Below are 27202 nucleotides of genomic sequence, written 5' to 3' on the forward strand. Positions count from 1 at the left end.
GATGCCTGGGGGAAGCCTTGGGACGCGATGCCCGCGCCAGCTTTGCCGGTGCTTCCAGGTGGTGCCACTCAGGCTCTTTCCCCACGCCTGCCTGGGGGTGCCCCTGCTCTCCACCAAGCCCTCAGAGCAGCAGCAGTCCCCAAAAGCCAGGGCATACCAGCACGTGGGTTCAGTGCCCTGGTCGCCCACCCTTGCAGTGGATCTGGGCACCTGGTAGTGGCTCTCCCAGCCCCAGGTAAGGCACCTCCCTGCCGCAGATGTGCTCCGAGGGGATGTGAAAGCAAGTGATGACAGATGGCTTCAGAGCAGAGAGCATATATTCAAGATCTGCTTCCTGTGAACTGGATGACTCATCTGAGATCAAGTATCAGCTCTGGTACCAGGAGCTGCTGCCAGAACAGGGGGCTCCTTCTCCCCAGCAGGAAAAGAGGGATGCAGGCTGCTGGGCCAGCATGAGAGCCAGGCAATACCCTGGGTCTGGCCTTGGTACCTTAATCCCCAGCCAAACAAAGGAATCTGGATGGATTCATTAGCTGGCTGGATTCATTAACTGGATGCAAAACAGCGTCTCAACAAACTCTGCTGATCTCCTCAACTGGCACATGGTACTCAAGGTCCTTCATGCCCACCCACTGCTGTCCACAGCTGCTGCAGGAGCTTCTCAGAGGATGGAGCAAATGTTTGCTCTGATGGGTTATTTACAGCCCCTGAGCACCCACTCCTGGCAGATGTTGGACACAGGGCACCAGGCAAGCTAAGCCTTTGCTCTGGGCCAGGATTCAGGATCAGGTCCCCAGAGCCAAAGTGAACATGGTCATCCTCCTTGAAGAAGGCAGGCAAAAATTGGAGCCTGAATGTCTTTAAATATCTGAATGACGGCCAGATAAAATCCCCATGGGAAACAGATTTTTTTTTTAATGCTCTCTGCTCTGTTACCAGATGAGCAATAACTCACACTGCAAGAAACTATCGCCCGCTTGCCAGCTGCTCTTCTGAAGATGGATGGTGGAGATTAAGGCCAAAGTATCTTCCTGCTGAAGAGCCTTTGGGCAGGACCCCCAGCACAGCATGCCAAGCCCTGGCAGGAGCTCTTGCTACCTCACCTGCCCCTCACAGCCTCCTCCCTCCTCCACCTGGCCTGGCCTTCCACCCATCTCCTTTGCTCACTTTCTTGCCCTGGCAAGATGATTTTGCCAGAGCCATTTACAGCTGCTTTTGCCTCTGTTCTTGATAGCTACAAAAGGCAAAGCTGGGTTTAAAGGTGTTGTTAGGCTGCACTGCTGTTTGCTGGGCTCTGCTCTTCTGCAGCCCTCACTCACGGGACACTGCTCATGCCATCCCAAGTGGGGACTGTCTGCAGACCTCTCTGAGGGGCTCCATGGGGTGGGGGCATCACAGAGCTGCTGCACAGCCCTGTCCTGCACACCCAGTGTGCCCCACAAACCCCCAGTGCCCATGTCCAGCAGCACAGGCTGCAGCTGCCAGCACCCAGGGGTGACAAGGGACCTACGTGTGTGATGGAGCCTCGGTAGGTGATGGGCGACTCCGGAGGGGGTCTGGATGTGGGTGTTCCTTTGGTGATGCTTCCTCCCGAGGCAGAGCTGAGGGAAGTACCTGTAGGACACAAAGCCTGTGAGCTGGGGGCTGGATTTGCTGTTCAGCACAAAACCTGTGGGGCTGAGATTGCTGAGTGCAGGATTTGACCCAGTCTCTGTGGGACACCCTCCAAGAGCTGTCAGTGTTCAATCCCAAGCCTTGCAGAACCCTTTGTACCAAGTCTCTTGAGAAACCCATCCTTGTGAGTGTGAGGTGAAGAGGAGGTAAAATATAGGTCTTTTGAGGCTATCAGCTCCCTGCTGTCTTTGTGGAGGTGCTGGGCAGATTTATGAGCCTGGGAGAAAGCACAGCCTGGCTCAGCCTCTCCTGATGTGATCAGAACAGATCTGTGGTGAGATGCAGCTCAGGGTGGCTTGAGTTCATTCACACAGATCTGACCTGGGCTGGAGCCAGCCCACAGCACTCAGGCTCTTGGCTCGTCTTACTGGGGGGTTCACAAACCAGAAACCTCTGCATTTATTTTCTTCTGCCTGGTTAATGGGGAAAGAAACCCATCAGAGCTGCATTTAACCAAAATGGGGTCCCTGTTCAGCTGCAGCAGCAACAATGAAGAGCATGAAAATACCAATTAATGTAATTTAAACAGGTCTTGCTTTGTCTTAAGCAACAGATTTTCAGGTGCCCCTTGAACACAAAACCTCCACCAGAATCAACACCTGAGGTCCTGTTTTGGGAAGGTAGAGAAAAGGGGCAAGAGACCCCTTTGGCTGGGCACAATTCCAGAAGTCAAACCTGAGGTCACTGGGCAGCTGCAGCCAGTGTGGCATCCACCAGGATTGGCAGTGCCAGCATCCCTCCCTCCCCACAGCTGGGGCACATGCCCCCCACTCCGTGTTCTCACCCCGCAGGATGGAGCCCTCCTGGGATGGCTGCAGAACCAGACTTTCTGGCTGGCTGGCCTGGCTTCTAGGAGAAAGTTGTTCCTGCTTTACTCCAGGAAAAGGCACTGGAAAACATTAACCAGGTATCAGCATAGGTGCAGGACACGGGGCCACAGCCCTTGGCAGTGCCAGCCCAGAGGCAGCACCTTCTTGGCTGCTTTGCCATTCCCAAATCTTTGGGATGGGTTTCCCCAGGGTGGCGAATGCACAAATTCACCCACTGAGCAAAGCCAGATCCTTCACCCTGGCACTGCCCACACCAGGACCAGAGCTGACACTCAAAACCCTGTGCTGGTTTATAACAGTGAGAAACAGCTCATATCTCTCCTCCTCAGGCTTGATCCCTCACCCATTCCCTCCTGCTGTTAAGAAAAGCTTCCAAATCTGCAGACTAAACACTTTCTTTGTTCACTTCAGGCCATTTACTCTTTATCCTACCAGCTTGGGGAACAATATATTTCCTTCCTTCGATCACAGTACTACCTGAAGGGTATTTATAGACTGGGAAGTGTCCCTGACTGAGCTGTTGCTTTCCTATACTGCACAAATTTAGCTCCCTGTGTCTCTGCTCCCCTGATGGAGTAATCCTTTCATCCTCTTAGCAGTTCTCTCTGTGCTCCCATGCTGTGCCCTGTGCTCCTCCTTTCCCCTATGCCTCTGGCAAGCTCACTCCCTCCTGCTCTCTGAACACTTGAAAAAGAACTCATCTCCCAGTTCCTTACCCAATTTCTTGGGATCCATGGTCAGTGGCAGGCCCATGGTGATGGAACCAACGGGGACCTTGGCGTGCTCAGGGCTGTAGGGTGTGTGGAGCTGGATGGGCATTCCCTGTGGGGCAAGAGGAGAGGTCAGGAGCAACTGATGGTTCCTGTGAGGCACCTCCAGCACTCACACCTTCAATGCCCTACCTGGGAAATGGATCCGACGGATCTCTCCAGCACGGAGGGGTGCTTGGTGGAGGAGATGAGGGGAGGAGGGTTGGAGATGCTGGCTAGTCTCTGCAGCCCTGAGCGAGAGCTCTCATGCAGGTTTAGTGGGATGGGGTGTCCTGTGAGAAGAACACAAAAGTCAGTGAGACTGAGGGCAGGCAGAGTGGCTGCAGCCATCAGAGAACAAAGGGGCACGGGAGGGAGCAGAGGCTGGGTGCAGTGACCTGGCTGGCTGTGAGCCTGCACGAGCTCCAAGTCACACAGTCACTTTGGAAAGGACTGGAATAGTTTAAATTACTGCCTTGTCCCCTCTGCAGCCAGAAAACGAGCTGTGCCCAACCTGTCTGCCCTCCAGCCAGAGAGGGATAAAACCTGTCTGACTTTGCACCCACACTGCTCTGTGACAAACCACATCCCTACACCCGCCCCAGCCAGAGTTGGGAGACACACCTGACCACCCTGGGACCTCTAAAGAGCCCAACCTGTGATGCTGGCTGTAAGCACAGCCTCTGGGCTCAGTCCCAGGTCAGGCAGGGGAGGGCACGTGCCACGCAGCCAGTGGGTTTCACTTGCCTGGTGGGTTATACTGGAACAAGTGGGGCTCCGCCTGGGGAGAAGTTTTGATCACATCCCGGGGGTAGGACAGAACAGGGGGCCAGCAGGAGGCAGCCACTGACTCGGCACTCAGCTTCTGAACCTCGGCGATGGCTGAGAAATGCACGGACTTCTCTGCAAAGGACACAGAAAGAAACTGTGTGGTCAGGGGCCAACATGAGTGAGGGGTCCCTGTGAGCACAGCAGGGAGGCAAGAGCCAGCTCCAAGCACAGGAGATGGCTTTAATTCAGTCCAACTTGGCCATGAGGTGAGGGCTGAACTCCCCAGCCAAGCTAAAAGGAAAAAGCTCACTGTCACTGCCTGGATTTGCCTGCATTTATTTTACTCAGATTTAACGTGCAGTGGGATGTTTGTTGGTGACTCTGCTGGTGCTCACTGCCCGCAGGAAGCTCCATGGACCTGGTGCCAGCCCACCTCACCAGGAGAGATGGCATTTGACATGCAGAGTCCAGCTCCTTGGCTATTAGTGAATTGCTCCTGGGCAGCTCCTGCCTGTGCCCACAGCTCCACATCATCCCAGCATGGCAGGGCTGCAGGATTAAAGGTGATGCTACCAAACCCTTCCCTGAGGTTAAAGCCAAGAAGCAGCAATGCTGCCATCCCTCTGGTGCATGGGGGACATCCAGAGGGCACCAGCTCGCTGGTGATTACACTGTGGTGTGCAGCTTCCCAAAATTACCTGGTTCCCATCCTGGATACCAGGCTGGGATCATCCTGGCTATAAGAAGGCTGATGGGAGGCCAAGAAGAGTTTAATGATGGAGGAGCTGTGCTGGGGACACCTGAAGCCTGCCATGTGCTGGAAGATGCTGAGGAGAAGAGAGGCTTCATCTGCACCAGCTCTATGCCAAGTGCATCCTCATGCTTGGCTAAGCAGATGGATGAGACAGCCTTTTCTGGATGGATTAGAGGCAGGTTTGGTAGGATTTGCTTGTAATCAATAAACACTTCGTTTTGCACTGGCCTTCCTCCCCAGATCCACTTGTGTAACATTCACATTGACCAGAAATTAGGAACTGGGCAGTAAACAATAGCAATCACAAATGAACCCAGCCTTTAACCATCAATTTTTGATAAAAATAGATGCTGAATCTTGCTAAGCCTAATAATAGGGCAAGTAGATTATCAGAGGCCCAATTTAATGAGGCTTTACTACATTATCGTTATTAATGCTCAGTGTACTCAGAAGCTGAGAGATTATTCTTGTCTGCCTGAGTGAGAGAGAAAATCCATTCTGGGCACACAGAAGTGTGCAGGCACTCACACCTCTGCAGCCTGGTGGGACCAGACCCTGGCTGTGACCTCTTCTGTCCCCATGTAGGATCCCAGAGAGGATCCCTTCATCCTGCCAACAGAGGGGAATCCAGGCACATCCTCCTCACTGATGGAGAGTCTCTGGCATACCCACACTCCCTGATCTTCTCCCCTTCAGCTCGGCCCCATTCAGCTCTGCTCGTGTGGGGGCAAACAGCGCTGGGATCTCCCAGCTGAAAATGCTCCCTGAAGCCAAGGCACTGTCAGCCAAGGCTGTGTGCACCCTGGATGGCTCTCGGAGAGCCCCGTCCTCCTCCCCTCCCCGTGGGAGCCTCCCCTCCCCTGCGAGCCTCTCCAGCCTGTGAAATGTGGCCAGTTCCTAATTGCCCCCGCATTAGAGGGTGGCTATAACTCAGCCAGCTTTTGATAAAATAGCACTTACACGGGGAAGAGAGAGTTCCTATTACCGTTTATCAAGTCCCTGGAATGGGAGCGAAGGAGTCAGAGTTTATATGATCCGTCATCCAAATTAATGCTCTTGGCTCCCCATCGCCTACAGAGGCCAAATGAAACACAACTAAATCAACACCAAACACACTGCTGGCGCTCCAGCCGCCGAGTGATAACCAAAGATATGCCCGACAGCAACCCGGCACTAGGGAAAGGATCCGTCTGCCTGGGGGTGAGATCCAGGCAGGGCTGCCTGCCTCTGCCCAGCCCCGTGATTAGCAGGGAAGGCCAGGCAGGGCTCAGGAAGGTATGGCTGGCTGGCCACCCTCCAAGCTGATAGAGCCCCAGCCAGCGGCTGCGAGGCAGCCAACGCCTCGGCCAGGATGTGTGCAAGACTTGGCTTTGAAGCGGATCCAGAGCGGTGTGAAGGATGTTGATCTCCGGAGCGGCTGCAGGAGTTCCAGCTCTCTTATCAAGCCAGGGAGGAACAGGAGTACCTGCTCTGGTGGAGTCAGCCCCTTGCTGAGAGGTGGCACAGGGCTGCTTTCCAGAGGGCTCTGCAGGCTGGGCTGGACTCTCCCTTTTAACTCCAAGCCATGTGGCAGCACGATGTCTGCAGTCTGGATGCTTGCCACTTCACTGGGATGGCTTGGAGAGCAGAGGAGGGAAGAGATACACACAGATTTGCCAGGAATATCTGGCTATCTCCCTTCTAACCCCTGACCCACAGCCAGGATGTCTTCCAAGAGACAGAGACAGAACTGAGACTGTGCCCGAGTCCATACTTGTACTGAAACCAGCACTTTGGGGGAGTTGATTTCTCCCCTTGAGGTGACTCATCACAAACCTTCTGCTTTTCAAAAGGGAAATGCATTCCCACTGTGAACAGGGGAGACCAGCCTATGTCTCCCTGGGGTCCACATGCATTCCAGATCCACTGTGGAACCCAGCACAGATGCACAGCCACACAGGGCTTGGAGAGCACACAGCTGGAGCCCAAGACCTACTGAAATGTTTGCAGGGATATAGGGAGGCATAATTACTTTCATTAACATGAAAGATTCAGTGCTGTACAGAGGAGAGAATAAAGTGCTTCATATCATTAGTGCTTCGCAGAGAACAAAGCAACAAAAGATCCACCTGGATAACAGATTCTTGTATTTGCTAATGGTGCCAGCAGGCCACAGAGTGGAGTGGGTGACTTCAACACCTAAAGCCTGCCTTGTACCTCATACCCACTCATCTGCCTCATCTCCTCATCCTCCAGGAGGAAGCTGGAGCTGGAGCTGCAGCAGTGGGACAGAGGCCATGCAGAGCTCCAGGCTGGAGTGCTGGCAGTGGCACCCAGCTCACAAGGAAGCTGAGCAGTGCAGCATCAGATCTGCACAGGTTTACAACACAGGAGATCAAACCTGATTATCTGCCACAGGGAGGGAGATACCCAAAGGGAACTGTTCCACCTGGGCAGCAAACAGGAGCACAGCAGGATAAGATCTACTGGAAATGGGACTTCACGGGTGGCAACACCACGACTTAGGGGAAACTCCCTCTCCTGAGCAGTCACCTTCCTTGCTTGTATGCAAAACATTCTGAAGGTGTGATGCACACATGGTGCTATTTATTGTTTGAAAAAATTGTGGCCAAGTGCCAGCAATGCAAGCAAATCCTTCTGTCCAGAGGGACACGACAGCTTGAGGAATAACTACCTGGCCTGGACACTGCAGAGCAGGCTGCTACAATCCTGGCTGCCCGAGGGTGAACTAGTGCAGTGATTTTCCAGCAAACATCACAGCCAAGTCCAGTGCCTTCTCAGTGCAGTATTATCCACCCTTCTCTTCCATGCACAAGCAGGTGATTTTTGCAGCTGCACCCATTCCTGTTCAGGATCCAGCACTGGTGGACCCTGTACCCACGCTAGCCCAACTTCCCTGACTGTGCCATTGGGGACACCCTCTCATCTTCCTTAACAACTGAGCCACGGGCTAGCTACAGGGGGCAGGAACACAGATTCTGAACTGGAACAGACTCTAACACTCAGATTAAAAACACATTTAGAGGATGGTTTCATCAGGACTTCCCGTCTCTCCTTAACCTTGATCCCCAGGTGCTCAAGCTAATAATGCTTCAGATGCTCTATGGTGGGAACCTCTGAATTGCTCATTAGGCAGCCAAACCACATCAGAGCTATTCCGGGGAGAAAGCACTGGGAATCTTTACAGGAACCTTTGGACTCCGAGTCACAGTATTAGCATTGATTTTAAATGAAATAATGGTCCCTGCTGTGCATTAAAAGCATTCTTTATAGAAAGCCAGCAAGGTAGAAAAGAGCCATTGTACCCAGAGCCTTGGCATGCCTCCAGCCCCTCTGCTCTCTGGTGAATGGCAGATGCTAATAAAGGCAATCTTCACCTCCTTGGCACTCCACACTGCCCGGCGTTTGCTGTGGGCTCAATGAGACATCATGTACTGTCTAATGAACATGGGAAATTAGCCATGCCTCTCTCATCCTGCCTCAAGATGCTATTAAAGAGCTTTCAGGGGTCTAAACAAGCTTTCACCTACGAGGGAGAAAGCTGCTGGCTGTGTACAGCCGCACAGCCCGCACGGATGAACGCGCGGCGACACGCACACAGCCCTACCTTCCTTCTCTCCAACAGCGGGGCTCCGGCTCTTCCCCCTGGGACTGCTGCTGGGCTGCTGCTGCTCCTTCTCAGCCTGCTGCTGCTGGGACTGTGAGAGCTTGCTCGGGGGCATGTCCTCGCGGGCAGACTCGTGGGCTTTTGTGATCTGCTGCTGGTAGAGAGCCAAGGCGTGGGGAGGCACCTGAGGCTTCGCGCTTCCACTCTGCAACACCCCCTCTGAGAAACCTTCGGAAATCTGCAAAGCAGTAAGGGTTAGTGATGCTCATCATGTGCTGTTGATATCTCTAGCAATCTTGAAGACATCAGGAGTTATGAGAAGCCCCTGCCCCACACTATCACGGCAAGTCTTAGCAGAGGCCAAACAGGGCTTCAAAGCTCACTAGCCACAGGACATTTAAAAAGCCCATGACAAAGAGTGCCAGCTCTGTGCTGGTGATACTACAGGACAGGGTCAGACTTGTTCAAAACCTCTAATCTATAGTTACGTGCTTGTAGTTTTTGCCAGAAGTTACATTACAGCAGCCACATCTTACGTTGCAATATGGGAAATGGGAAGAGCATCAGGAATGGTTCCTCCCAGAGCATGCAAACCCCAAAGCAGGGATTTCCTCCCTGCCCACCCTGCATCTCTGCTCCTCCAGTGATGAGCCTGGAGATACCAGGATGCTTCTTCTCACAGCCCAAGCCACTATAAGAGTACTTTCAATACATGGCGACTGAGCAGCCAAAAAGGGAGACTAAGCAAAGGTCCTGGGTGAGGAAGGTGATATCCTTCAACCACAAGATGAAGTGCAGGGCTGGGAAGGTGCACTCTTTCTTTTTAAAGCAATAGGAGGCAGCAGTCATGTGGCAGTGAGAAGCTTTTTCTGTCCAGACCTCCCACGATTTTCTGATAAAAGAGCTCAAGAGACATCCAAATGCTGCTGGCAGAGCTGCTCCAGCAGCTGGGAACACACTCTGCACAGGGAGCACCTTGCCTGGCCAGGGGCTTGCACCGCCCAGGCACAGCTCTCTGTGGACCAGAGGCCATCCCCAGGGATGAGCACATCCTCGCAACCCTGACGCACACCACGGAGCCCAGGAGGAGAGCATGCACAAGGCACAGGCTGTGCTCCCAGTCCCTGCCCTCTCCAGCAGGATACTCACAATGGGAGGGATGGCAGCAGCTCTCTGCTTCAGCTGTTTCAGGTCCAGCGGCTTCTGCGGCGAGGAGTTGAGCCGGGTGTCGCTGGTGGTGTTGAGCAGGCTGGGCCGGGGGGACAGCAACCTGGAACCAAAACAGGACATCAGCCATGGACAGGCTCCATGGCCCACGGCTCCCCCACACCCTGCACCCCTGCTCTGTGCTGCCAAACCCAGAGGACATCCTCTGCATCAGAGAGGAGCGTGCTGGACCGCTGCTCGCTGCTGGGAATCTGGGCTCAAAGACAACCCCCAAGGGACTACATGTCCAAACAAGACCCTTATGTCAGGCTCAAGAGGCTCTTGAGCCCACTTTCCCTCATCCCCATGCTATTTCTAGCAAATCTGCTGTTGTCCAGAATAAACCTGAGGGAAAATGGACTCTAGAGCTGGTTTTGGAGGAAGGCAACCAGCCCGGATTTCATTTGGACATCATGCTAACCTTCAGAGCTCACATTTTCTAGCAAATCTGCTGTTGTCCAGAATAAACCTGAGGGAAAATGGACTCTAGAGCTGGGTGTTATGGAGCGAGGCAACCAGCCCGGATTTCATGTGGGCATCATGCTAACCTTCAGAGCTCACAGGTACAGCTCACCCAGGGCTGGGGATCAGCTTCATGCTCTTCTCCAAGGACTGTTTTTTATCAAGGTGCTAAAGCCAGGGAAAGCCACCATGTGCAGGCAACTCGGGCTGTTGGGTCACTTGAAAGCTGAGAGGCTGGATTTGGATGGGATTTGGCACTCAGCAGCCCAGCAGCTGTGCAGCCCTGCACTCTCACCACTTGCTCTTCCCCTTGGCTGTTTGAGCTGCCTGGCAGACACTCAGCCAGCCGTGAAGAGCCCCTGTGCAAACATGGTGGGGGCATCCCCATGGTGCCACCAAAATGGGGTAGGGATGGAGATGTGCAAAGGCCTCGGGTCAAACCCTCAGCATGTCCAGCTCCTGAGCTTATGCTGAGACCTCAGGGACCACGTCTGCCCAGGCCATCTCTTCTCTGCTCTCCCTCTCGACTCCAGTTTGTTGAAGCCAGTTCATAGTTTTCAAGCTTTACAGCTTGATTTGTTTATTTTAGCTGTTATTTCAGTGTTCTCTTCAGCCTATAAATTTCAAGGTCATTCCACGCTCACCCTTGGATGAATAAACAAGCGTGGCGGGGCCGTGTGTGGGGAATAAACTCATCATGGAGCTGGGGCTGCCCCAGCCCTCGCTCTGCACAGTGCCTGGCATCAGAGGGGAAGGGGACCCACCTCCACACTGGCACCAAGGTTAGGCACCCAGGGGAAACCAACCCAAGGATGGCAAATTTGAATTCTTTCCTAAATAATCCCAATGACGTTTGCCTGTGGAGCCACATGGGTGTTGTGAAGCCACACTCCTGGAAGGATGCAGTGCCCCAAAATCTGCTGAGACACAGGGCTGGGGACAAGGGCACCCAGCACTTGTTCCTGAGACCTTCACGCCAGGCTGAGCGGTGGAAGTGCCACCCCAGCAGCTGCTTTGTGCACTCGTTGGTGCTTGAAGAGGTACACTGAAGCACCCTTAAAGTCCCTTTAAGCACCCTCAAGATCTTCAGGTTTCCTGAAGCCCTCCAGGATCCTGATGCTTCGGAAGCCAAAGTCAGTATTAAATTCATAAATATGCAAATTGCCTAATTTATTACGTCCCTCCCAGCAGATCTTGCGCCAGACAATGGGATGTCTGTTGGGTGCTTTGCTCTGGAAATCACCATATGAACAATTCTCGGCATCTCTTACCCACCTGCTGCCAACCCAGTGTCTCCCAAACCCAAGGACCAGTGCCTTAAGATGGCTGATGGCATTGGGAAGGATGGGAAAAGAGTCAGAGCAGGAGGGAGTTGGCAGGCTCACAGCTGAGCCTCAGCAGTGTGGAAATGTCCTCTCCCAGGCATGAAGCTTTGGGGATGACCATGACACTGCATTTCCCATACTCTTTCTCCTTCTGCCATGGAGACAGATGGGGATTAATTTAACTTCCAGATGATCCAACGCCTTGACACATGACCCAGCCAAACATGACTCCATAGTAGTTGTGCAAAGGCAGTGGCTACCAGATCTCCACAACAGGCTCCCCCAAGCCAGAGACACGGCTCCAACACTGCACTGGCCTGGCAGAGTCCTTGCACCTTTAGCTGAGCCAGCAATGGGATGTGCAGCACCGGGATGGTCGGTGCAGGTGTCTCCTCACCATGCTGCAGGTCTGTAGCAGTAGCTGTGTGTGGCCTCCCTCACATGTCCCCATCTGGTGTGACCTCCTGCTGAACCACATCTTGGCTGTGCTTGCAGCAGCCCTCCTGCAGCACTCGCTGCATGGAACCACAGACAACCAGCTGCCTCCTTCAGCTCGGATGAGTTAAGGCTGCGCCTCCTCAATCCTGGACATGTCTTTGCTAGCGTGAACTGCAGGAGGACCAAAAAAAGGCTGCCCCTACTCTGAACCCTTCCCTTTCTCACCGCGGGGACACCCCAGCCACCCTCTGTCCTCTTCTGGGAGATGCCGGGGACAGCTTGATGCTTTCACAAGCGCAGGGAAGAGCACCCACGCCCCGCTGGCGCTGGGTGGGTGGGCGAGCATCGGGTGATGCGGTGACGGGGCGGCTCACGCGGCATCGCGGTCCCGCTCAGCGCGAGTCACGCTGCGGCAGCGGGGCTGCGCTAACGCCCGCGGGCCGGCAGCCCTCGGCCCACGGCGAAGGCAAGGGACCAAAGCTACAGCTGGCAAGGGCACCGAGTCCCCACTGGGAGCGCGGCGGTGCCAAAAGCTCTGAGCCAGCTGAGGATCAACCCCGTGGGTGCTCCTGGGTTGGGAAGCGCCCGATGCCAGCGTCAGCTGCAGCATTCCCATGCCAGCAGGCTCTGCTATCGCCCGCGCCTCATCACCACACCGGCTAAGAGGAGTGGCCCGGGAGCTGCGGGACGCCTGTTTAGTGTTTAATATTCCTGGAAGCTGGTAACTGTTTGACAAGCGAGATAGGCGCTGACTCAGCGAGGAGCCGCGATGGAAAAGTTGTTCCCAAGACGACTTGCTCCCTTGCTGCTGAGAAGTTGGTGCAAGCCACTGCTGCCCTGAGTTCGGTTGGGTTAATGTCAAACTGCAGGAGGACAGCCCTGCTGGCCTCACTCTCCCTTACTGGGAGATTTTCTCCTGTCTGGGAAGGAGGGGAGGGTGGGGAGGGGTGGTGCTGGACTGTGGCCATTGCTGGAGAGGAGCACTGCAGCCAAGAGGCCTCAGCCCTGCCACGGGGCTGGCCAGCAGCACCTGCACCGCCCCTTGCCACTGCCTGCGCTGCTCGGCAGCGAGGGGCTGCACCCCAGAGGATGCTCCTGCACCAGCAGCGCTCATCCACTGGCTCCTGCATCAATCACAGGGGAAGCACAGAGTACATTCGGAGTGGTGGGATGCACAACAGCTCCCTCCGGCTTCATCCCATCACTGTGCTCAGCTGCTTTTTCAATAACCCCATCCCCAGCGCTGCACACAGCCTGCCCAGCCTGGCAGCACCCATCTTGCTGCCAAACTGATCCTTGTGAGCCCACAGAAGACTTGCAAGACACTGGATGCAGGATGCCAGCCTTCAGTCCCTGCCCAGCTCTGAGTCAAAGAGGGACTGCTGCCCCTACATACAATGGCAGAGCATACACAGGAGTCCCACCTGGCCCAGGAGCCATCATAAAATTCACTGCTACAAAGGTGTGTGCATTCACATGTATTCTTTAAAAAATGGAAAAAACCCTCTCTCCATCTGTAAGGCTCTTGGGTGGGGAGGGCCCTGTGGGAAGAGCTGGGAGGGGAGCAAGATGTTTCTCCAAGGAGGAGGCCAGTGTTTCCCCTCCCTGTCCCAAGAGTCATCCACAAAAGGTCTGAGGCGCTCTTAGCTGCCAGGCCTAGGGGTGGGTGGAGGGCTTGGGACTGCAGTGGCTCAGGTGAAGACCCACTGGCATGGCCCCAGGAAAGCTTGCACAGACCACGTTCTCCTGCCTTTATGACCAGGATGGATAATTTGCCCCTACAGACCTGAGCAACATCTCTGCCAAAGGAGCAACTCGCCCCCTCTTGCAGTAAAAAGGCATCCCTGACGTGACTCTTCTCCTGCCAATGCCAACTCAGACAGAAACCATTCCCAACCCCGGATGCTGGCAAGCAGCACAACTCCACTGTCCCTGAGAGCACATCCCGCTCCATTGCGTCATGCAGATGGGCAGCTGCCACCAGCAAATGCAGCGGCTCTGCACCCAACATCTGCCCACGGCCATGTCCTAGAAGCACCCGTGCATTGGGACATCGCACTGCTTGTTGTGTCACAGCCCCTTTGGAAGCAACAGCCAAAGGGCTGGGGGCACATGGGGACACAGCTGGGAAGTCCCTTTGCCTGGGGGAGCGCCTGAGCAGTGATATTCCCAAGGAGGAGCTCACAAAGGCACCCATGAGCATGGTGACACAATGGAGAAGCTCATCTGGCCCCTGGGTCATGCCCTTGTCCCCCTGTCCCCCCGCTCCTACCTGCTCTTGTCCACAGCATCCTGCTCATCCATCTCGTCTGCGCTGCAGGTCGCGCTGGAGTCGCTGTCGGGGTTCACCCCGGGGCCTTTGCTGCCCTTATGGCTCTCCTTCTTCTCGGCCTTGGGCGTCCCCTCTGTCCCCGCCGTCCCTGCGCTGCTGACGCCGCTTTCCACCTTCTTGTCATTCCCCTTGTCCTTCTCCTGGCTCTCTTCGCTCTCCTCCTTCTTCACCTCGCTCTTGCAGGGCTCCTCGCTCACCTTCTCCTCCGGCTCCTCCGTTTTCACCACGTCCACCACCAGGTCCTCCGGCACCTTCTCCTCGGTGCTGGGTGCCTCGGGGGCTGTCTCCGGCGGGGGGCTGGCAGCAGGAGCTGGGTTGGCAGGGGGAGCAGGAGGAGCGTCGGGGGGTGTTGCAGCCTCTTCCCACTTGACTGCCGGTTCTGTGCCGGCGTCACCTCCCGGCCCGGGTGGTGCCTTGGCCCCGTTTTCGCCTCCTTCTTTGGCTTCGGGCCTTGGCGAGGGAATGCTCTCGGTGTCGGAGCTGTTATTTACTGCAGCTGAGAAAAGGGAAGAAATAAAAATAAGGATCAGCCTGAGATTCTTGCTTCCCATATCGCTGCCTCCACCCCCTCCCTTGGGAAGAGAACGCCCTCGTTCCTCTGAGGGGGAGATGATCCCAGGGCTGGGAGAACTGTGCTGGGATCCCCAGATCCAGAGCCTGCTAAGCAAAGGGCTGTTCTGGGGGCCTCTCTGCTAAGCACGACTTAACCCCCACCCAAGCATAAAATCATGCACCCAAAAGCCTGCAGACTGAGTGACTGGGAAGCTGGATTTTAAGGGAGAACCCTGTCTGCTGGCTGATCTGGCAGGACAAGATCTGCTCCCTTCTTGCCCTCTTACCCATGGCACATAATCAGCTGTCCCAGACCAGGCACCCTACTCGCTGACTTACATCACCTGTCTCCCTGGCTCTGCCACCCCTGGAGCAGCTGGGATGATCCCAAAACACCACACGTGTTTGTTGTTGGTGGCAGAAGAAAGGAGGTCAGGGTCGGCGAAAGGAAAGCGCTGGCAGTGCTGCAGGACAGGTTAATTATTACATGGGAAGGATCATTCCCAGATCTGCCACCAGCAGCCTGATGTGAGCTGCGAGCACAAGCGTCCATGCACTGCTCAGAGTTAGGTGCTGCCAAGAGATTGTTTCTACAGCTGGGGAGAGGATCACTCCCTCCAAGCCTCGGCTGGACAAACATGGCCAGGGCCAGGAACACCAGGAGATTTCCACAGTCCCATCCCAGCGTGTCCCCACCGGGCAGGGCTCTCACGCTCATGCCCCAAAGGTTTCCTCACATGCACTCCTTGACCTGCCTCTCTCCACAGAGCTCAGACAGCTTTCAAATGCTGGTGAGAGGAGTGCCACAGAGGGACTGTGTCCTAAGAGCTGTACATCAGAGCACGTCCATCTGTCCTGAGAGTGAAACTGTACCACACTCATCAGGAATCTCAGTCTTCTCCAATCTTATTCATTTGCAAACAAGAAATAAGGTGTCCCATCACGCAGCCAGGACAAAGTTCACAGTGTGTTTGGCAAAACTCTTCCCAACTGCCACTTGATGCTGCTCTGAATGCTACGCTGAGACATCCAACAGTGGCTCATCTCAAACTCAGCCATGCTCTAGACTTCCTTGCATTCCCTCCAGATGCTGAATCCATTAGTCTACACCGTAATTCCAACACTGAGTCTTTCCCCCTGTCCCTGGATTGGCCACACTGCCCCTGCAACTGCAAGGTATTGTCTGAGTATCCCCAGATGTCACCCTGGAGCCAGCACCTGTATAACACTACCCTGGCACTTCCATGGCCATGACATTTTTCACACCCCTCATGCTTTTCCACAACTCTGTAGGGCACCCCAGCAGCAGAGCAAGAGCCGATGCTTGGAGAGTAAGGCTCAGAAGCATGTCAAGAGATCCGTCTCTAATCTCAAAATCATGTTGTTTCCTCTCAGGCACTCTCACAAAGAGCAGTAACTACTTTTACTTTGCTCCTGTGAGTCACGTATCACCTCACACAAAGATTTACCTGGAATCTGCCTTGTAATGAGTCACTCACAAGGACAATTTGAAAAGATTTCCCGTTTCAAGTCCCATTAGCCTGGGTGCTAAGGCCAGGAACCAGTGTGGTGCCAGAGTGCTGGTTAAGTTATTAAATTACTTTGACAGAAGTCAAATGGGCATTGTTGGAAAATTGTGCACATTTTCTCTGAACTCCAAACTGCTGTGCTTTCTAAGCGATAAATAGCTGAAAATTGTCACTTTCAAGTTGTTTCCTTTCTTTGGTATGGCTGGGAGGGAAAAAAATGCTGCCTTAAAAGGGAAAGGAGGAGGAAAAGCCCCACCAAGGTGCATCAGCATTGCTGGTGGCAGACCCCAGCTTCCCCTGCCTTCTCTCCAGAGCTGGGCTCCGGGATCCCCATTGTCCAGGAAAGCAGCAGTGCCCTGATGGTATGGGGAGACACAGACCTTGGTGGGTTATCTCTCCTTGAGCCCATGATAAGCTCCACGAGAGCTCACAGTGGTGGCTAAGAGCACACAGGGACCCTCCTTTGGATCAAAACAGCAAGAAATGTGATTTACAGGAGGTCCTGGGAGGCTGTGTGCTCTTGGAAAGCGCACTGACGGAAATCAGAAACCAAAGGGCTCCCAAAATAGCCATCTGTCCAGACAGACACGGGAGGAGGGCAGTGATCCAGGGCACTCCTTGCAAGCGTGAAATCCAGAGGCATCCAAAATGCCACGAGTGCTGTGAGCCACCATCACCTTGGTGTGACTTTGGGGTGACAGACCCCTTGCGAGTGCTGATGTGTGCAGCCCCAGAGAGGCTGTGTGCGGTGCCTCTGCCACGACCGGGCAGCAGAGCCCGCAGAGCTGAGTGTGTTCCCTGCCACAGCCCCCACCTGCCTCACCTTCCGCCTCCTCTGCCATCTCCTCCTCGTTGCCACTCGTCCCCGACACCTCCATCTCCTCGTCCTCAGCTACGGGAGGGAAGGCGGCTTCTTCGTTCTGAACAGCAGCGCCTTTTTTCTTCTTCCTCTTGGCGTTCCTTTCTTTCTCCTGAAGAAGAGTAAGAATGGTGAGAAGCGAAGCCTACGGGGAGTTATGGAGCAGCAGAGAGCACTGGCCCTGCCCAAAGGGTCAAGAGGGATGCTTACATTGCCAGAGACCCCCTGCCCTGGGCAAACCCTCTGAGCACCAGGCTTTGGGACCAGACTTGCCTGTTGAAAGCCTGGCAGTGTGGTGTCACCTGGCCAAAAACTTGTGACTGCTCTGCAATGGCCAGCCTGGGCCCCACAAGGGAGCTCCAGCCTCAGTATTCAGGGGAAGAATGGCACAGATACATGGACAAGGGACAAGCATGCCGAGGTCACCAGCGCAGGGCTGGCAAGAGCCTGGGGGTCACGTGTCTGCTCATGACACACGTGTGACACGTTGGTCCTGCGCATTTCCGGGCTCTACCTCCAGCTACACAAACATGCACGGCTGAGACTTGACGCTTATCTGCAGATAACAAAGCTGATGCCCCAGATACGGCCCAGCCAACATTTTCATGCACCTGCTTTCATGACCCCTTTGGCAGGCGCTGCCAAAGAACTTTGACTCCCGTGCCAGGGCAGCTGTCACCGGTGGACAGTGGGCAGGCTCAGTGCAGCACGGCATCCCAAAGGTGACTGAGGTGACTGCCTGGTGTCCCGGCTTGCCCTGAGACAGCCCCAACCCTCCCTGGCTGGAACACGTGCCACAGCCACGAGGGTGTGGACAGCTGCTCCCTCCTGCAGACCTAAAGGAAAAGTCTCGGCTTTGCTATTGTTTCCTGCTCTTGTTGCTTGAGTAAATATTACCAGTAGGAACAGGCTCATCATCTCCGGCTCTCCCTGCAAACCCCACATGAGTGACGTGTGTAGGACGTTTATTTACATGGATGAAAAGATAAAGCCGTGCTGGAAACGTTAACTTTGCTGCTGGATCTCTGCGCTGGGAAGAGCTGGTCCCCCCTTCCCCCACCCCCAACTTTTCAATCCTGAAGAAAACTTCCAGATAAAACAAACAAATACAACTGCTTTTTGCTTGGAAACGCTGCTTGCTCAAAATCTATTTTTATCAAACAGGGCAGGAGAGAGGGAAAAGAGGCACTTGAGAACCGGCTCTGTGCAGGCGCGGAGAGGCAGAGGGAGGAACGCCAGGCTCTGTGGTTCCCTTTCCCCACCCCAGCCCTGCCGGTGGTGTCCTGGTGCTGCCGGCGCTCGCGCCTCTGCCACGGCAGCGATTCAGCACCGCACGTTCCTGTGTGGAGCAGCAGTTCCCCATCACGCTAATGCAGTGACAAAGCGCCGACGTTACTATGGCAAAGACTTCTCTGCCTCTTACTCACGGGTCCGTGACTCAGCCGCGGGCAGGAGCAGGCTCCTCACTGGGAATTAGCTGGGAACCAGCCTCTGCCTCAGCACCCTACTTGGCCAGAGCCCGGGGCTGGCAGCTGCTGGCAGAGCAGAGCAGTGAGCGGCCCCAGGGGCACTGTGGGTCCCTCTCCCGGCAAACCCCGCTGCTGGTATTTAGGGGAAATCATGTGAAATACAGGCAGCAGATCCTGGCTACATCTAGAGATGTGCTCAAGGCCACCACTTTGCCTCTTATCACGCCTACAGCTCCAGACTCCTTGTGCAGTCTTGCTCCTCTCTACCTTCCACCAGGTATTTCTTGAGGAGCGTGCAGGACGCGGTACCACTCACGCATTCTGACTTGCCAAAACCACTGAGGATATACAGCACAGCGAGGACACAGAACCCTGCACGAGGGGTCACTCCATGCCTCCTCCTCCACAATGTCTTTCTGGGCCTTCCCAATAAATTTGGCCTCTCTCTGCACTCACCACCTCATGTGGCAGCAACAACCCGAACAGCTCCCAAACCCCGCTACCAACACGGAGCCACTCTGATGGCAGCCTCCCATCAGGCTCAGCCCGTCCTAGCAGCAGGACCAAGGCAAGTCAGACACACTCATTCCCAGAAGCAGAGGCCACAGACTGTACTCCTGAAGCATTTTTTGCTGTGCAAAGCCAGGATCATCCGAAAAAGCAAGGAGCTAAAGGAATGCTGCTCAGAGGAGGTCCACAGGACTTCATCTCCAAGCAGGACCAGACCCAGCCCCAGGGATAACTGGCCCCTCTTTCCTGCACAAGCCAAAACAAGCCCAGTAGACCAAAGTGACAGTCACACCACAGACTGCTCCCAGTGAAGACAGTGCCTATCTCCAGCCACTGACAGAAGGAGCAGCTCCGAGGACACCGTGTATCCCGATGCCCTGCTTTCCTTAAATGCCAAGATTAGCGAGTGCAGTGTGCTGAAGGTCAAGGCTAAGTGACGCTGATGCCTGGGACACATCTGAGCGGCACAGCAGTGAAACCAAGCCAAAACACACAGCAGGGCAGATAAAGTGAAGCCTCAAGGTGGCCTGACCCTGCCCCAGCAGTAACAGGCTGCCTGTGCCAGGGTGCAGCCGGCTGGTTCCGTGTCCGTTTCCCACCCCACACCAGTCACTGCTGCCAGCACTGCCCCACAGCTCCTCAGAGCCACCTGCACACTGCTGAATCCTGCTGTCACACCTACCTGGAAGAGGAGGCTACAATATTAATGAGCCCCATTTGGGAAATGAATGAGATCTGCTAATTAAGTTTACTCTCATTTAGCATGAGGAGGAAAAGCAGAGCCACTGCATTTCCCTGCACATGATCACAATAGCTGCTGGTGGTGAGGTCAGAGAATAATCTGTGGATGTCATGGCAGAACTAAGTGATGCCATACTGCTTCACACGTGCTTCTTCCACAGAGGTCATGGCTGATACCGGCTATAGGATGAGATTTGGAGGTTCAGTTTTCTTGGGATTATATTTAGGAGTCAGGAAGGAAGGTCCATGGCAATTTAATCTCAGTTGTTCTTTTATTTTATTCAGCTTTCTGGCATCTGCTGTTGCCACAAAACAATAGAGTACAATAAATAACAGCTGAATGTTCATTGTTCTTCTCCACGACCGAATCCCACAGCCTCCAATGCTCGAAAAATAAAATGATGATGCTGATATAAACTGCAAGTGAGAGTGAGCAATTAGACTGGAGAAGTCTAGCGGCTGCCTTGGAGGGACGGATGCAGGGAAAAATGTGGTTCTGCAGAAAAACACTTCCGTGATATAATTTCTGCAACATTAGGGAGCAGAGTAAATTAATACACACCGGCTCCACTGCCAGCAAAGCCGTATGATCTTATTTCAGATTCTCCCCAGTAATGAACAATGATATCTTTCTAATGTAACTTTTTATATTCAGAGGGCTTGATGCACGTTTCACAGAATATTTCATTCCAGCCTTTATATGGGTCTGGGGGTCTTTTATATAGTTTGTTTGCTTTGTTTCTAAAAACAATTTGGTGAAACATGGGAACACAGGAGTGTCTCTGTGCATAGAGAATTAATAAAAAAGAATCGCCGATGTCTTCTCTTTCTCTCATTCCTATAGACTGACTAGGATATTAAATTCCTGGGTGAGTCATTGAATGTTTTCCTGTCTTTCTTTTTACTCTCGCTGTAATAGCTTGCTTGGAAAGATTCCTGCATTGAACATTGTCCTTTGCATTTTCAAAGCACCCCTTGGGGGTTTAGCCATGTGAATTCTATTAGCCAGAAACTGGGAACCCCAGGATACTCTACAAATGAAATAATTATAATCTTTAGTGTCTCTTAGCAGTCCAAGCTATCTCCAGAACACCAAACAAGCCCCACTACATTCACACCCTGCACCACATGCCAGGAAAGAAGCAGCATTAGCCCCATCTGAAGGGGAAAATGAGGCACTGAGAGGTGTGCACATCTACTTGCAGTGCTGAAGAAAACTTCTTTCAGAGCCAGGCTTTTCTCACATTGTCCTAAATATCTGATTTCCTTTGGGGCAAAGCAAAGCAGTTTACTGCACCTAACTGCAGAACCTGCAAGGCACAGACCCGTGTGGCCCAGCTGGGCTCTCTGCTCACCAGGGCAGAACAGCACAATCTCACCAGAAACAAAGTATTTGCACAGCCATCAGAACTTGCATCCTGGCCAACACACCACAGCCCTGCTCCTCCTCCTGCTCCTTATCTCCCCAGGTACCAGCCACGCTCCAGACACCCAGGCATCTCCCATGCAGCAGCTCTGCCTCACCCAGACCTCCCAGGGACAGACGGGTGGACAACCCTTCCCGTGCCACTCCACAGTCCCCACAGCTTTCACCCAACGTGAAGAAGGCCCTCCTTGGCTGTGGGAAGCATTCAAACCCTTGCTAGGAAATATCCACAGTGCCCAGCGCAGGCTGGGACAGGGCTCTCACCATTTTCAGTTTGTGCTGCTGTAGGATCTCGTCCAAGTTCTGCCTCTTCTTGTAGTTGAAGTAGAAGTTTTTGCACTGCGACACGGTCTTGGAGCCCACCATCCTGGCAATGGCCGACCAGTTCCGCCCATGCTCAAGGAGACCTGCAGTTGGAGGAGGCAGAGAGGAGCAGGGTTTAACACCAGAGGAACTCAAACAAGACCTGCAGTTGGAGGAGCAGAGAGGAGCAGGGTTTAACACCAAAGGAACTCAAACAAGACCTGCAGTTGGAGGAGGCAGAGAGGAGCAGGGTTTAACACCAGAGGAACTCACACAAGGGCAGCATTATCCACACAGGACGGGAAACCTCCTTGGTGCAAGCCAAACTCCACAGGAACAATATGCTCACTAGCACCTGTCTGAATGGCTTCTAGACCAGGGGATGACCTATGAGAGCCTGTTTTTCTTTCCAAAGGGAAAAAAAGGCACTGTGCTGACCGTCTCTGGAATAAAACACGTCCCACAGCCGTGTCTCGGCAGTCACGAGGACGAGCGGTGCTCCCTGTCCTTTGGGATGGCTGCAGCAGGTGTTGGCACACCCAGGAGAACTTGGGACAGCTGCTCTCAGCTCCAAACATGAAGCAAAGGCTCTTCCCACCACAAGGCACACAGCCCTGCTAGGGAAAGGGAGGGAAGCCTGGGCAGGTGAGCATGCCGGCAGGGAAGCCCAGGTGATGTCCCTGGCTGGGAAGAGGTGTGCCAGGGGATTAGTGCTGATCACAGGCTCATGAGCAAAAGCAGCTTCCCAGGTTAGGCATCACACCAAGGGCTGGCAATCCTGGCCAGATGGTGCCACCCAAACATGGGGCAAACCCAGCAGGGTGGAGGAGGATGAGGAGGAGGAAGGAGACAGTCAGCACCTCGTGTCCTTGCCATCTCTGCAGGGGTATCTGGGCACCCCTGGTCCTGCAGATGGAGGTAGGAGTTACAACCACAGCCCAGGGATGGCTGCAGTGGCACCCCAGGTTCCTGGAGGCGATCTGTGAAAGAACCATCCAAGCTTTCTGGGAAGTAACACCTCGCTGCCTGCAGTTATTCCTGCTGTGTGGCTGGTCCTTCATGTGGCGTCTTGTGGGGCTGGAGCTGCCACCAGCCTGTGGGACAGTGCCAGCCTGGCTTGCTCCTGACTGCCCATGTGATGCCACTATCAGGCCAACAGTTCCCTAGCCCCTCCCTGCACCTTGTGAGGACACAGGATGCAGAGTCTGTAAGTCCAGAGTTACTATACTGCCACAGAAAGGTAACTTCAAGATGAAAGCCAGCACTGAATGAACCTGCTAAGAACATCTTTCTCCTCTGCTGGGGGATTTTTTGCCCAGAGGCCACCAACTACAGCCCTGTGGGGTTGGCAGTGGGCACTGACCCCTGGCTCCACATCCAAGCCCCTCCCTGGCTGCTCTGACACCAACGGGGCTTGGGACCACGGTGAGTCCCACACTGGGGCTCCTGGCATGGCTCTGTTCGTGCCTGGGAACATTGCAGCTGTGCCCTAGCCCTGCTGCCAGCCTCCTGCCAAGCTGCTGCTGCCATGTGTCAGCCCAGGCCTAAAGTGGCAGCCCAACCTCTGCTTCAGCCCAACAACAAACCCCAGGGGACAGGCTGATCTCAGCACAACCACACGCAACCAGGCCCAAAGGATGCACCCCCAGGATCTGCTCTGTGAGTCTGTGCAAGGGGAGGGCATGGCTGCATTGAATAGATAGCACCATGTACCCCCAGAGAGATTAAATCCCCCTCCCTGCTTCCCAGGTCCTGGAGAAAACCAGCAGCACCCAGCACAGCAGGAGTTAACATCCAGCTGGTGCCTGTATCCTGCCCGTCCCAGCACCAGGCTTATCAAATTGCATGTACGAGGCATCACATGCACTGAGCACCAGAAAGGCCCTGGCAAGCCAAGAAACAAGTTTGAGCTTTAACTCTGCAACTCCCAGCCTCGCTCAGCCAAACCCACGACCTCTGTCACCCCGCTGACGGGCTGGGACTTCTTTAAAAAAATGATTAAAAAAATCACATCCGGCCACCAATCCTGAGGCAACGAGTGGGGCAAGAGTCCTCCCCCTGCCGCTGCTGAATGCCGCAGGGGAAAACAGGACAGTCCCCAGTGTCACAACCCATCCCCTCTGACACAACCCACTGATGCTTTCCAAAGCAAACAAGCAGCTCTGTCCCTCTGCTCATCACCACACTGGTGGCCCAGCACCAAGTGTGACAGCCGGGCCAAGGCTGATTGTGTGCCCCGGGCAAAGCTGGAACGAAGACACCGGCAGCGGTGTGGATGTGCCATGAGCACGGGTGCTCTGGCAGGAAAGATGCCAGAAGGCAGGACCTGGCATGGCAGAGAGCTCATGGCTGGGGGGTGATGGATGTCAGCGTGAGTGGTCCCCAGCGTGGTGTGACCTTTACCAGCCACAGGCAATGCCAGCTCCTGGCTGTCCTTCCCCCTGCCCGGGCTGGCTGTGTCCCTGCTCTCTGCTGAAGGAGCCTGCAGCAGGGCAGGTGGCCACTGCTTGGGAAGAGGAAGAGGAGCAGGAGGCTGCCTGTAGCCCCTGCCCGCGGGACCAGCAGGGAGCCCCACCACTCTTCTTCTACATGAAACCAGAGCGAAACAGCAACACCTGCTTCCCACGCTGTAGTTATGTGCACGCTCGGGAGGGACCAGCCGAGACACCCCCGGACGTGCCGGTAAGCTCCCGGCTCGCCAGGCACCCATCTCCATGAGCTGCTCCAGCAGAGCCAGCCCAGAGCCTGCTCCCCCTGCCCCGCGCTCCAGCCCGGCACGGCAGCACCAGCCCTTGGTTCCACATCGCAACTGAAACTATGACTAACCGAGTTATCAGATCCTCAGGAAGGCTGAGCTCCTCGGCTCGGGGCGGGGGCTCCGGACGCAGGCTCTGCCGCAGGCACGCAGCCACACACAACCTCGAGGTTAACCCCATCCTTCGGACCCCAACACCCGACTTACGTGCTCCGGCGGGCAGGGAGCACACCTGGAGTGTGCAGCGGGTGGGCTGGGAAGGACACGGCTGTCAGGGCACTTCTTCAAAGCCCCCCCGGGCACGGCAGCCCGCGGCAAAGCGCTGCGAGTGCTCCGCTCACACCCTCCCCACGCATTTCGCTTTCGCTCCCTCGCAGCAGCCGGAGACAGAGAAGAAAGCAAAGCCGGTTCCTTAAATCCTGGGGGCGAGAGGATTTCAGAGCCATGGGCGGCCGGGAGCGGCGAGCAAACGGGCACCGAGGCTGGAAACCAGGTCACAGGCGGCAGACTCCTGACCCCAATGGCAGAAGTTGGTGGGAACACATGCTCCGGCCCCAGCGCTCTTCCCTTTGGAGCGAACAGCGTTCTCCGCTCTGCTCTGCTCGCTCGCCGGAGCGTTCCAGCCGGCTGCAGCCGCGGTTGTTAAGGTGGATGGAAGCGCCGCCAGTATTTTCTCCCCTACCTCATCTCCTTGCTCAGCAGCTCGGGGCTATAGGGAGACTGTGCAGTTTCAGGAGATGCCCGACGTTGCCAAGAAATAATAAAAAAAAAAATTTAAAAAAAAAAAAAAAAAAAAAAAAAAAAAAAAAAAAAAAGGCAGGAGAAAGGCGAAGGGGCGGGAGCGCGGCAGCTCCGCTCCTGCCAGCCCGGGGACGGGGAGCCGGTGCCGTCGGTATGTGGCGGAGCAGCGAGCAAGCTCTAATCTGTTCCTCTGGCTGACCCGGGGCTCGTTGCATCTGAATGTGACCTCTAGACAGAGCATTAATAACGAACGTGGCGCTGACCCAAGCTGACAAGGGGTGCGGCGCTTGGCACCCGCTCCCGCCCTCCCTCGCTCACTTTCTGTCTCCCTCGCTCTCGGCTGAATGTCAGCGGCAGGGGGAGGGATCCAGGAAAACAAAGCTTGGCTAATAGTTTTCTCCGCTCTCAAGTGAATCAAAGGCGCTTTTCTTTGGGGACGTGCGCGCCGGCGAGCCCAGTGCCGCACCGACGGGTGCCGTGGCGCCTCGGGACACCTCGGCCCCGCAGCTGCCGCCCTGGCACAGGAGGGATGGGGACAGCTTTGGCACCGGTGTCGCCATGGGCAGACCGGGGCCTCTGCTCCCGTACAGCAAGTGGAGGCTGAAGGAAGAGGAGCTCGGAGAGCGGGGGACCGTGCTCAGCATCTCGGGGAACAGAGAAGGAAGCTGGAGGGGCAGCGCGGCAGGCGGGGGCTGTCCGCTCGCACCCCCTCGGCTCTCTGCAGCTGGGGGCTTTTACTAGAGACATTCCAAGGCGCTCTGGCACGGCTGCCCAGCTCCACCCTGGGCTTGGTGAGGGCGGAGAGAGCCCGTAAAAGGGTCCCTTAATGGGAGCTCGCATGGATTAACAGACCAAGGTTATAGGGGAAAAACTAAGTGATATCATTCCCGACGCCTGACGGTACCTGGTATGATCCTTCAGTACCTCCTGCGCCCACACACCCTCTTGGGAGTGAACATGGAGGCAGTTCTGGCTACAGCACCGCCAAAATGTGCCGCAATCCTATTCTGGAGAAAGACCAGCCCTACGGAGTCAGCGACACCACCCAAGGCATCCCGAAAGCATGGTCTGCATCGCTTTCCCGCACTAACCTCAGGGTGGTTTGCAGAGGCTCAGAGAAGGTGAGTAACTTCTCCTGGGCCATGGATCAGTGGGTGGCAGAGCCAGTGCACGCCAGGCTGCTGATGCTGTGCCACGGGAAGCAGTGGGGATGGTGTGTGGGGGTGAGCCCACATCCCTGCAGGCGCTGGGGTGCTGCTGGAGGGACCACGGCGCAGGCAGCCGGCTCGGTGTGCTCTTGCCACCATAGTGGGTGATGCCCTTCCCTCCTTCCTTGGTGAGTGATGCCCTTCCTTCCTTCAGGTGATGCTGGCACCAGCCTGCTGTGCTCCCAGGGGACCTCTCATTTGGTGACTGGACACAAGAACGCCTCTGATGTGTCCTACAGGGGAGCTTGCAGCTGAACTTCCCAGCACCTTTCACACCCATCATGCCACTTCTCTACAGGGAGGCAGTGTCACCCAGCAAGGTGTGGGTACCTGACCAGCAAGGAGTTGGGATCTTGGACCAGCTCAGCTCTAGTGCAATGTCCCCTCTCTGCTGGCCCTGGCTGGGGACCCTCAGCTCCCAGGTCTCCCCTTTGAAATTGATAATTCCTATACCACTGCATCCACCTGCTGTAAAACCTTGAGCCCTGTACCCTGGTTTTACTACTCCTGCCACAGCCCTTCTTTTTTGCTGTGTCCTATCCTTTGACACAAGGGGACAGGAAGACTCCCTCAGGATGCCTGCTCCTGGAGATGTGCCATCCCCTCTGGTCCAGCATGGCAGTGAGTACACGTGGAGCAGCCACTGCTGGCAGGCCCAGCTCTCTTCTTTCACCTGGTTCAGATACTATTCCCGCTCCCTTATTGTTGAAAAAATAATACTCAAAATTAAAATGTAGGCAGCAAATTATAGTAATTACCCAGCAGCTCCTCCTGACAGGCCTTTTGTATTCCATTCACTGCCACTCACTAAGCAAATCCTCGCAGTTTGCTCCTACACACTCGAGAAACATTCAGCCAGTGGTGGCAGAAAGTGCAGCTCTGGGGGCACGGTGGGCACCAGCACCACAGGCACGGTCCTGGGGGTGACACCTTGGCTGAAAGGCAGCCAAGCACCAGCCTG

The 27202-nt window shown here is 55.0% G+C and overlaps 1 protein-coding gene across 14 annotated transcripts in view; it reads right to left on the reverse strand.

The window, feature by feature from the left end:
• NCOR2 (nuclear receptor corepressor 2) overlaps positions 1–27202 on the reverse strand; it is a 228437-nt gene that overhangs the window by 22508 nt on the left and 178727 nt on the right. For all 14 annotated transcript variants that reach the window (XM_041489089.1, XM_041489088.1, XM_041489080.1 and 11 more), the window contains 10 exons: positions 21499–21641; positions 17053–17200; positions 14089–14644; positions 9535–9655; positions 8386–8623; positions 4001–4156; positions 3407–3546; positions 3221–3326; positions 2459–2563; positions 1511–1614 (listed from right to left, as the gene is read on the reverse strand). In XM_041489089.1, coding sequence (XP_041345023.1) covers positions 1511–1614; positions 2459–2563; positions 3221–3326; positions 3407–3546; positions 4001–4156; positions 8386–8623; positions 9535–9655; positions 14089–14644; positions 17053–17200; positions 21499–21641 — 1817 coding nt within the window. The remainder of the gene's footprint in view (positions 1–1510; positions 1615–2458; positions 2564–3220; positions 3327–3406; positions 3547–4000; positions 4157–8385; positions 8624–9534; positions 9656–14088; positions 14645–17052; positions 17201–21498; positions 21642–27202) is intronic.

This window comes from Pyrgilauda ruficollis, unplaced genomic scaffold, assembly GCF_017590135.1.
Source record: "Pyrgilauda ruficollis isolate IOZ18807 unplaced genomic scaffold, ASM1759013v1 scaffold9, whole genome shotgun sequence".
Classification (NCBI taxonomy): Eukaryota; Metazoa; Chordata; class Aves; order Passeriformes; family Passeridae; genus Pyrgilauda; species Pyrgilauda ruficollis.